Source organism: Corvus moneduloides, chromosome Z (genome assembly GCF_009650955.1).
Source record: "Corvus moneduloides isolate bCorMon1 chromosome Z, bCorMon1.pri, whole genome shotgun sequence".
In the NCBI taxonomy this organism is placed as follows: Eukaryota; Metazoa; Chordata; class Aves; order Passeriformes; family Corvidae; genus Corvus; species Corvus moneduloides.
The window spans coordinates 66758179-66769674 of NC_045511.1; the positions used below are offsets into that span (position 1 = coordinate 66758179).

Genomic DNA, 11496 nt, shown 5'->3' on the forward strand with positions numbered 1-11496 from the left:
AAACATGCAAGGCGGAAGCAATGCGAAACAGAACAAAGACTGACACACAGGTGGGTGATAACAGAAAAACCTCAGTAGTCTGGCTGGGCAGGGGCAGCTGGGGGCATCGGTTCACCTAAGGGTCCCCACCACAGAGCTCTGCACTGGCTGGCTGGGAGGAAGGCGGCGAGTTGCTGGGGACAGCAGGGAGCAGCACAGCCATGGGCTTTGAGAGGGGGTCTGCATTGCACAAGGGAGAAAGAAACACAATGCTTACGTGTTTTCTAGCATGGAAAAGAATAAATACATAATTAGTGAGGCCACACCTTTAGTACCATGTCCAGTTCTGGACTCTTCAGTACTAGGAACTACTGGAGAGGGTCCAGCTGCACAAAGGCAATTGCTGAGGTATCTCTCTTATGAGAGACTGTGGGAGCTGGGCCTGCTTAGTCTAGAGAAGACTAAGAAAGGATCTTGTCAATACATATAAATATCTCAAAGGCAGGTGTGAAGAGGATGGTGCCAGACTCTTGTCAGTCGTGCACAGTGACAGGATGGGGAACAATGGCCATAAGCTAAAACACAAGAAATTCTACCTCAACAAGAGGGATAACTTCTTTATGTTTAGGGTGGCCGAGCGCTGGACCAGGCTGCCCAGTGAGGTTGTGGAGTGTCCCTCTCTGGAGCCATTCCAAACCCACCTGTATATATTCCTGTGTCACCTGCTCTGGGTGACCTTGCCTTAGCAGGGGTGGTAGACTGGATGATCTCCAGAGGTCCCTTCCAGCCCCAGTGGTTCTGTGATTCTGTGATGCCAGACCATGGATGTCATACCTGTGGCAGGGAACTTCTCTGGCAAGGCTGCAGGTGGCAGTGTGGGAAGAGAGCAGCAAAGTGAGTAATGCATGGTGATGCGAGGCATGGTGAGGGGAGGCATGGTGATGAGTTCCGGGTCCTGCCCTTTGTCCACAACAACCCCAGGCAGTGCCACAGGCTGGGGCAGAGTGGCTGCAAAGCTGCCCACAGGAAAAGGACCTGGGGGTGCTGGTGCCAGCAGCTGAACATGAGCCAGGGTGTGCCCAGGTGGCCAAGAAGTCCAATGGCATCCTGGCCTGTACCAGCAACAGTGTGGCCAGCAGGACCAGGGCAGGGATCGTCCCCCTGTACTCAGCACTGGTGAGGGCACACCTCCAGTGCTGTGTCCAGTCCTGGGTCCCCCACTAGGAGGAGGACACTGAGGTGCTGGCAGAAGACCAGCGGTGGCCAACAAAGCTGGTGAAGGGTCTGGAGCACAAGTCCTATGAGGAGCAGCTGAGGGAGCTGGGTGGGCTCCACCTGGAGGAGACTGACGGGTGACCTCATCACTTTCTCCAACTACCTGAAAGGAGGTTGCAGCAAGGGGAGGGTCGGCAACCAGTCAACAGGACGAGGGAACATACTCTTAAGCTGCACCAGAAGAGCTTTAGGTTCGACATCAAGAGGAATTTCTTCACAGAAAGGGTGACAGATACTGGAATGGGCTGCCGAGGGAGATGCTAGAGTCACTATCCCAGAAGTTGTCTAAGGAAAAGCTGGCCGTGGCACTAGGTGCCACGGTGTAGTCGGCGCGGTGGCGCTCGGGAGCCCCAGTGGCGCCGCAGGTCTTTCCCAGCACCCCGATCCCGGGATGCCCGAGAGCGTCGGGGCGCCCCCTGCCGGGCCCGGCGCGGCGCACGCGCGGCCCGGCGCGCAGCTCCTTCCTTCCGGCCGCCATCTCGCTGCGCCCGCGTGCGGATCCCGGCCCCTCGCCCTGCCGCCGCCTCCAGCCCCGCTCCGGCGCCCTCCGCCCGCCGAGGTACCGCGGGGGCGGCCGCGAGGGGAGCGTGACTCGCCCGGGGGGGGGGGGGCGGCGGTGGCTGGAGGAAGGGACGGCGGTTACGGGCTGGGCCTGAAGGGAGGCTCGGCTGGGCTCGGCGCCTCTGCCCGCGATCTGAGAGCGTTCCCGGCCGTGCCGCGGAGGACGCGTGTGGGCGTGTGGTGAGGGGGGCTGCAGAGCTGCCTGTGCCCACTTGCGCTCACCTGGGTTCCCACACCCGCCTGTTCCGGGCGCTCTTGTTGTTTCCGCAGATGAAGGAGACCATCATGAACCAGGAGAAGCTGGCCAAGCTGCAGGCCCAAGTGCGCATCGGTGGCAAGGTAGGAGCCGCCTCCCCGCGCTGCCATCGGGATTGCGTGTCCTTGCACGCATATCGGGCCTGGCACAAGGGATCCTGGAAACGAGTGTGGGAAGCAGCCGTGAGAACTCTCAGCTTCACTGGACTGTCCTCAAGGGAAGCTGTGCAGTTCCAGGGCTCCCGAGAGTCACTTCTGTAGGTGCAATATGTAGTAGCTGAATTTCCAGCCGTTTCTCTTTGTGGATGTTATGTTAGAGCAGCCTTAGTATTCTGTATTAAGGCAAATGGGAATCTCATGTTTTGCAAGGTCAAGTGCAGGGTGCTGCACCTGGGTCAGGGCAACCCCTGGTATCAACACAGGCTGGGGGTTGAACAGATCAGAGCAGAAAGACTTGGGGGTGCTGGTGGGTGAGAGGCTGGACATGACCCAGCCATGGGCACTCACAGCCCAGAAAGCCAAATGTGTCCTGGGCTGCATCCAAAGCAGCGTGGGCAGCAGGGCCAGGGAGGAGCCCTGCCCCTCTGCTCTGCTCTGCTGAGACCCCACCTGGAACACTGCATCCAGCTCTGGGGTCCCAGCATGGGAAGGACATGGACATGCTGGAGCAAGTCCAGAGAAGGGACAGTGAGTTGATTAGAGGGCTGGAGTTTCTCTCCTGTCAGAAGAGTCTGAGGGAATTGGGACTGGTCAGCTTGCAAAAGAGGCGGTGTTGGGGTAATGTAACTATGGTCTCCTAGTACATGAAGGGAGCCTACAGGAAAGATGCATCAAGACTATTTACAAGAGCATGTAGTGACAGGACAAGGGAGAATGGGTTTAATTTGAAAGTAGGTTTGGATTGGATATTAGGAAAAATTCTTTACTGTGGGACTGGTCAGGCACTGGAACAGATTGCCCAGAGTAGCTGTGGATGCCACATCCGTGGGAGTGCTGCGTTGGATGTGACTCCGAGTAACCTGGTCTAGTTGAAGGTATCCCTGCCCGTGGCAGGAGGGTTGGAACTAGATGATCTTTGTAGTCCCCTTCTAGCCATTCCATGAAAATTGTATGGGCTGTTTTAGATGTATGGGATTTGAAGTGAGTAGACCTTACAGCAAGTGAGGTTGGGTATAGTTTTCATAACAGATCATCGAGAGTTGTTACAGACTTGTCAGAAATACTTAGGGTGCTAAAGGCAGTTTTTTTGCCTTTCTGCACGAAGTTGGAAATTCTATGCTTGTCAGACTTATGTAATTGTAGACTAATATAATCAGAACAATTTTTGTTTTGCTGCATCTGAATATATGTAGTTGTGTGTTTACTTATGATCTGAGAAAAGTATGTTTAATATAGTCATATGGCAGTAAACATTTTAATTACAGTGTCAGTCTTAATTCAGGAATTTATTAGGAATCTTTTGTACCTGGGGGAGTATACACAATGTTCTAGAATACAAATTACTTAACAGAACTCTTCCAGACAGAGTTTCCAGGAGCTTTCATTTCTGTGCTGATTTTTAAATTTTTTTTTTGCCAGTTGCTGGAGATTTAGGCAGCCTTAAAACAGGGTTTATATAGTAATTACTGCCTCGGTGATTTTTGTATATTCTTTGTTAATGGTTAATTAGAGAACTCCTGTATTATATTGCTGATTGTATGCATGTTGACCAGTGTGTGTTTATTGACTATAAAGGCTTTTAATGTTCATCATATAAGATTATAGCTCTTGCAGTTTACTGGTCAATACAAGGCTTTTAAAGGCATTAAGCAAAGCTTGGAATGGTCATTTAGTTTTAAAATTGGCCTATGAAATACTTGGAATGCTTGAACCTGCCTTACTTTATAACGGAAAATTATTCCTGGGATTCTTTATGGCATTGTTGCCATGTAAGTTGAGATGGGTGTGGAGGAGGTACATATTCCTCCATATCCCTTGATTCAAGACGTCATATTTTGAAATTTACCGAGAGTTCTTTTTTCCAGAGTGACTTAGCATATACCTTACCTAGCTCAAATCATGAGTAGACAAGGCACTAAAATGAGGCATTTCTACTATATTTAGTAGTTTCCAAACCACTGTGTATACTTACCTGACAGTAACAGGGTGTGAATATCAAGCTTTCTAGACAAAAACCTAAATGTTTGGGCTGTAGTCTTTCAAGTGTTAGTTTCATACAAATTTGTCACTAATGTTCCTCATTGTTGGTAACAGAATTATGTTAGAGTTGTTAGTGTCCAGCCAGCTTTCAAACTTCTGACAGTAAACTGAAAAGGAATTGCAGCTATTTATATGGCTGGGCAGCAACGCCTTCTCTTATTATTAGCATGTGGTAGATGAGCAGCTGGAGTGGGAGGACTTAGATTAGTAGTTACATTATGTCAAAAAGTAGCTTAGTTTCACTTCTTGTATACATTTTATGTCAGATTTTCGTGAACCCTTATGGCTGAGCAAGGAAGTATAGAATGACATTTTTACTTTTTCATAGAAATAGGTATGTTCTAATGTGGGACATTTACTTCCCTGGAGAAATCTAGAGCTCTGGGTCTGTAGGGCAACTTAACCTTTGCTTATTTGGTTTCTAAACAGGGTTGGTCTGGAACACGACATAGAAGTATTTTAAAAAATGTATATATGAAATATTTTGGAAAAGTAGTCATTCTTCAAATATGTAAGTCCATCAGAGGAGAGATGGGTATTTAGAATAAAAATGTAGTATTTTGACTTTTCTCATATTCATTTGTTAATGATGTGTTCATAGCTTTATGGCCTCTGACTGTTACCAGAGTTTGGCTGTAATTTAAGAAAGATGATCTAAGGAAAAACTAGTAAGTTTTGGAAATTGCTTAAAACTGTTCATTCTTCAGGTTTGCGTCTTGTGATAACTTGGGTTAACAAGGGTAAATTTGCAACTTTCCTTTTCTAAGATGCTGCAGTAAACCATGAAATTGTGGAATAAATGTTTTCTGATGCATTGCTTCCTGAAACACATGCAAATCTTGCCTTAGTGCGAGAGAAAGACAGCTGCAGTGCAGTGGGGTGGCAGGGTTGCATGCACTGAAACACAGGAGCAGAACTTTATATGTTAAGTTGATTTGTAGATACCGTAAAGTAATTATACAGCTGTTAGGATTAGAGTTTGGGGAACTACGTACGTTTTAACTTGTAATTTTTTTTTTTGCAAAGGGTACTGCCCGCAGAAAGAAGAAGGTTGTTCACAGAACAGCTACAGCAGATGATAAAAAACTTCAGTTTTCGTTGAAGAAATTGGGAGTCAACAATATTTCTGGAATTGAAGAGGTAATTGCTTCAAAGAAAAAAAATTCTATCTATAAATAGAAAACGTATTAAAATCTATTTTCTGCTAAGTAATGTCTGTAAATTATCAATAGTTCTTCATGGAGTTTTAGGAACTTTGATTTCTTGTTAAGTTGAAAAATCCTGCTAAACTGCTTCAAATGCTGGATTTTTTTTTTTTCTTGCAGGTAAACATGTTTACCAATCAAGGAACAGTCATTCACTTCAATAACCCAAAAGTTCAGGCATCTCTGGCTGCTAACACTTTCACTATCACTGGCCATGCTGAGACAAAGCAGCTGACAGAAATGCTGCCTAGCATCCTAAACCAGCTTGGAGCTGACAGTCTGACTAGCCTCAGGAGATTGGCAGAAGCCCTACCCAAGCAATGTAAGTTGAAACTTGAATGTGTTTCATGCTGGCAGCTGACATGAGGCTTATTTGTGTAGCAGCAGTGACATTCCGTGCACTCTTGTTGTCTGCAAGCACATTATAAAATGCTTATAAAGAAATCAAACTCTCTAAAATCAATTTTATTTGTAGCTCAAATCCAATGGCAATTATGACTCAGTAAAGCAAAGTTACCTGTTAGCATGTCTTGTAGCTGGGGTAGCACTGGAAAACTGTAGCCAGACTTGATTTTCTGGTAGTTTTCTTCTTGATGTGGCTGCCATATTTTGACATACTTTGTTCATTAAAGCTAGGTGGATTAATAACTCTATAAGAGTTAGGTTTTAAAGAAAGATAAACTTGGAGTACATCTCTTTTGACACTTTGAATGGAAACATAAGTGATGGGGAAAGGAACTTAACAGATATCTATCTTGCAATTGCTTTTCTCCCTTACAGGTGTGGTGAAGGTATTTCTCACATCGGCTTTTTGATAATTAGGAAGGAATTACAGGGTATTTATAAGGAAGTACATTATGATTTCAGGATGTGTAGAACAGTGTAGAGAACAGGGCTGACATGAGCATTAAGCTAGATGCACCAACTTCCTATTCCATACTTAAAGTAGTAAAAAAACTCGAACATTTGTTCCTTCTAAAACTGGTAAAAGTAGAGGAGGGACTTAAATTTGTAGCGTTTGAAAAAGGTGCTGCTGCTACAGGATGAGAATTAGGAGTGAAAGGCTTGTTGGCACTGGGAACATTCCTTTTGTCTTGTGTGTACAGTCTTCCTACTTTCTGAAGTATCCTAAGGCCATTCCTTTCAAGGGACAGCTTAAACATGGAAAAAATGAGACAATAGCATTGTGTCCAGTTTTCAGCAGTTCTAACTTGATTGTTAATTTTTTTTCTTCCTGTCCTTTGTTGCCAACAAAACAGCCTCTATTTACATTTCTAAAGTTGGTGATACTCTCCTGTCAACTTTGCAATGAAAAAATTTTTGCTAGAAGTAGTCTTCAAGATGTGGGGTAAATTATTCTTTATCATGATCATCAAATCCTTTCTTCGAATGTCACCTGTGTGACTTCATTTTGATAGTAGAAGGGCTTGAAAGAAAAAAGTACTTGAAGGATTTAGAATGACTGCTGAAGTTCTGTCCTGTTATAACAATGTGGTTATATTCTAAACTAAATTGTGCAGTTTTAGAAAGAGGGAAGCTTGTTTGAAGTGATTGCTTTTTATGATCTAGTAAATGGCTATTTCTTTCTATTAAGAGTGGATGCCAGACTAGTTGCACAAAACTTTTTATTCAGCATTGTCAGCTAGATTTGGAAGCCTAACATCAGTGAGTGGAGGAGCACCTGTGATGATTGCAGGTGCTAAAGTAAACTTGGACTGCTCTTGGGAATGAGAGAGAATGCAGGTAGTATAAGAGGAGATAACATGGTTTGCTTTTAAAATGTCACTTTTAACATTAAGATGCACTTAAGCTTTAACAACTTTCTGCTGCTTATAAAAAAAATAAAGGTTAGTGATGTCCTTGTCCCAAGCCTTTTCAAAAGAAAGTTTATGCATTTCTGAGTTCTGGTTCTCTAGAAGTTAATGTACAGGTGTAAATAAGAGCCCATCTTTTTTCCTCATGCTTTTTTTAAAAACTGAGAGGGATTAATTAGAATAAAATTGAGGCAGTAGAGAGTATGAGACAGCTTACCGTTGACAATACAGCTAAGAATAGTTGCAGAGGAGTGGCAGAGGCACCCGGCCGCGTGCGTAGCATTATACTGCAGGTGCTCACTGGTCTGCTGCAGTGGAGAGGGTTAAGTCTCACTACCTCTGTCAAATACAATGGGAATGGTTAAAGAAATTACTGAGTCAGCAAACATGTGGACTAGGACACTAGGTCACCTCAGCCACTAAGCAGTGTAGAGCTGTGTGTCCAGTTCCATATTCTGACTTTGCCAGGGAACAGTAATACCTTTTAAGTACTTCTTCTAGTTGTGTGTCTGCTTGCAACTTCACAATTACAGCTTGGCTTTCTTTGGATGTGTAGGATAATAAGATCCTTTGTATTCCTTAAAAACTGATGATGTAAGATATATAAATTCAGGAGCGATGTGGTAGTCCGTAAACTAACCTACTTTCAGGAAAAACTGGTAAAATCAATCCCTTGTATTTGGAAACTATTATCATGCAGGGCACTCAGTATACCTAGATAGAAGATGTTGACTAGTAAGCTGTTTAGCATGCATCTTCTAATTTCACTGCTAGGCTGTTGGAGCATTATCAGTAACAAAGGGAATGTGAACTTCCTACATTAGATAAAGATTTTTATTCACAGAATTGGATAAAGCATTGCAGCTTAGCTCAGAATCTTTGATAATGTTTTCAAAAACACAAAGCTAAACAATAAATCAAAATGCCTATGGTGAGCTTGAATGAAGCTTTTGATATACTTGCTCTTGCAGCTGTGGACGGAAAAGCACCACTTGCTACTGGTGAGGACGATGATGATGAAGTTCCAGGTAAGAACAAACGTGGTGGAGGAAAAGGAAATGAATTTTGTGGAGAGATCTTACACATAGCGCAAGATCAGGCCAGGGATGATAAGAGCGTTGTCTAGTTGCTGTCACAGGATTTCTGTGGGCAGATTATTTCATTAATTTCAGATACCATGAGAGACTTAGCAGTCTGAGCTAGCATTTTGGTTCTATGCTGAAGTAACAGCTATGACTGAGATCAGTATTTAATGTTCCATAAGAAATGACATTGTCAGAATCACTTGCCCAGTTGTGGTTATAGTGAAGTTAAATGCTTTTAGGATTCTTTATCTTAGGATAATGCTTTTTAATGAACCATCCAGAATATCCTTGGTTGAGCAAGAAGGATGAACCTTGAAGCTCTTAAAAATTATTTGGTCTCTATTTTACAAGCTGAAAGTTTTTATGGTGTAAAAACTTGATATGAAGTAGAACTTTGGAAGAAAATTCAAACCCAAAATATTTGGCAAAGGGGAAGTGGGTCAAACTTTAATTCCAACAATCTTCTTTTTCTAGATCTTGTTGAAAACTTCGATGAAGCTTCAAAGAATGAGGCAAACTGAACTGTCATCTCCTGAATAAAATTAAAACTTGAAAAAGCTACATGGAGCTGCTATTTTATATTGTGACTGCCTTGATTTTATTTCCTGATGAGATCTCAAGATCTGTGATATTTGGAAACTTGTTGAATCTGCAGCTCGTTAGTTACTGCTTGTACACAATATTATTTTTGTGGCCCAATTGAACAAACCTATGCTTTGAAATAAGTCAGATTGCTAACAAATTTCTGCCTAGACACATTTTTTCAGTAACTTGTATACAAGCAAACACTCATCTTTAATGAACTTTGGCATACAATAAAAATGTAAAACACAGTTTCTGGTGTGACTTTTTGTCAGAATATCAGGGACAAAAATGGCCGTAAATATTAAACAATTTTAAAAAGTTTTGCTTTTCTGCAGAGCATCTTCCTTTTGCTGTGTTAAAAAGCTGGCTCCTGAGAAAAAACTTTCTGTCCATAATGAAACGGTTTGGACTTTAATTGGTGAATTTTTGGTGTTTGCAGGTTAGAGCTAGGGAGGCTGTAAGTCACTTTGTAACCTACTGAATTTAAGCAGTAGAATTGTATTTTAGCAACAGTTGCTGGTGTCTTAATAAAACAAAACTTGCAAGTTGAGGAAGAATTTTTACTTGCCAGCTGCTTGCTGCTGTTCCTCATGGCCTTGGGGAGCTACATGTGAATGTTAAATTTTTATCTTCCGTATATTTGCAGGGCATAGCTGTTCAATGGGTTAAACAATAGTTTACTGTTTTAATTTTACTTACCTAAAACCATCAGTTATGTGGGGAAGTGGAGGATAGAGGGAGAAGCCTTAATAGAATTGATAGTGGCTCTTAATTAAATCTGTATTTACCAGCTTCAGATCTATTAACTAATGATTTGAATGTTACAGGAATATGGTCTTTTTATTGCTTTTTGGGCTTTTTGTTATGTTTCAGAGAAAAAGATAACTTTCTAGGGCACAAGAAAGACTTTTTAAATTCCGTTCTGACCTCAGCTAGAGTTTCCAGGGGTGAGAGCTAAATTTTATGTTTGTGAATCATTGATATTAATGATAGATCAGAACACTTGCAAAACAGAAGGTAAGCTAGGGATAGAAGAGCATTCAGCTACCAGCCTTCTGAGGTTGTTTCTGGAGCGCATACTTCAGGAAGTGTAGATTCACTGTGACTTGTCGAGGATAAAATTCAGGGTAAGACTTTGCTATAGCCATAGAAAACTCTCCGTGTGCCTGGGAAAGGGTGGGTCTGTGTCTGACTTGCCAAGCCTGTTTATCATGGTGTAACTCATTGCTCTTTGGAAACAGTTGAGGAACTTGTTCAAGCCCTAAAACTCCTGTGGTTTGAGGTAAGACAGCAGACTAATGTGAGCATGACATGGCTGAAGTCAGGAGCAAGAACTCTGAGTAATGATCTCGGAGCACTTGTCCTTGATTTACAAGTACTTTATTAGTAAACTATACTTGTAGCATTGAATTAGCTAAAGTGCATTCATTGAATTGTGAGAATAAGGCCATGTGAATAAGGCTATGTGAATTTGACTTCTGAAATGAGGATGGCAAATGTAATTGCTGTGTATAAGGTAAAAACTAAGTTCTGCAGAGTAGTTTGCCAAACTTCTGTGACCTGTTGAATCAATAAATGGCATGCTGGATTTTTATCAATGTTTTACCTGTTCTGTGATTCAGATATGCTAGTCCTCTGCTAGTCCTCATAAATACTTGCTTTTAGCCATTGTAGCCCTTGCTAATGAAATACTTTCTGTCTTGTGAAGTAACTTAGTACCTTGCTCAGACGTTCTAGACAGTGTTAGCCTTTTCCCCTCTAACAGACATACATTTGGTGCTTAAAAAATAAAATCCTTACTAAAGCAGTGTCTTTGAAGTGCAAAGTAAGGCTAATCTAGTGATACACAGCCATGTGACACATGCCTGTGGAATGCTGTGTGCAAGGTATGCTCGAAGTACACTTCCAGTCAGGAAATACTGGCATAATCTGCATCTCCAGACTCAGACTGAGGATAAACGTATGAGCAAAATATGTTCTTGACTATAGCAGACTCTAAATGCAAGTGAAGTACCTATCTTGTAAGGTTGCAGTAGTCTTCATCTTTAACTTAGTTCAGTCCTGGACTAATGCTGTGATTATTTTTCTCTTGGTAAGGAGTTTGGTATGGTTTTCCTAATCTGTCATTAATTACTACAAACTGAGAATAGTTGTGCTGATTGTTTCTTGTCAGGTTGAACTTCTGTGTACCCATATGAAAGGGACCGAGTACTGAAGAGCTGGCCAGAGTAGCGACCCATGCACCGATACGATCTGAGCATCGTTCTCCGCTTTATTGTTTAACTATACAAGCTGATACCTACTTTGCAAAGATTCACACCCAGTCCCTCTAGACAGCCTCTAATCCGCGGGGGAGCTGACCAGTGTATTGCTTTGCCAAGGACTTTCAGGGGTGCCCGCAGCCAGGTGACTTCCAGGCTTGCCTGCAGTCAGGGGCCAGTTCAGGGGTTTTTCCTCAGCAACCCTGGGTTGTCCAGTTTTTCCAGGGGTATCATATGCCCCTGTTCCACAAGGAATCGCTCGACACCTATACTTATA

At 43.0% G+C, this 11496-nt stretch overlaps 1 protein-coding gene across 2 annotated transcripts; it reads left to right on the forward strand.

Moving 5' to 3' along the window:
- Positions 1–1699: 1699 nt before the first annotated feature.
- BTF3 (basic transcription factor 3) lies at positions 1700–9204 on the forward strand. Of its 2 annotated transcripts, none has more exons than XM_032095690.1 (6): positions 1700–1813; positions 2086–2154; positions 5296–5409; positions 5595–5796; positions 8260–8316; positions 8848–9204. In XM_032095690.1, exons 2-6 carry the CDS (start codon positions 2086–2088, stop codon positions 8892–8894), a joined length of 489 nt encoding a protein of 162 aa, XP_031951581.1. In that variant the 5' UTR covers positions 1700–1813; the 3' UTR covers positions 8895–9204. The 2 variants fall into 2 exon arrangements, with proteins under 2 accessions (XP_031951581.1, XP_031951582.1); XM_032095691.1 differs by lacking the exon at positions 1700–1813 and adding an exon at positions 1823–1841.
- Positions 9205–11496: the final 2292 nt, after the last annotated feature.

Excerpts from the sequence above, each read along its gene's own strand:
- BTF3 (XM_032095690.1), top strand. The coding sequence starts at position 2,086 with ATGAAGGAGACCATCATGAACCAGGAGAAGCTGGCCAAGCTGCAGGCC. Across the intron at positions 2,155-5,295 it reads AAGTGCGCATCGGTGGCAAG|GGTACTGCCCGCAGAAAGAA; the intron begins GTAGGAGCCGCC and ends TTTTTTGCAAAG. Across the intron at positions 5,797-8,259 it reads AGAAGCCCTACCCAAGCAAT|CTGTGGACGGAAAAGCACCA; the intron begins GTAAGTTGAAAC and ends TTGCTCTTGCAG.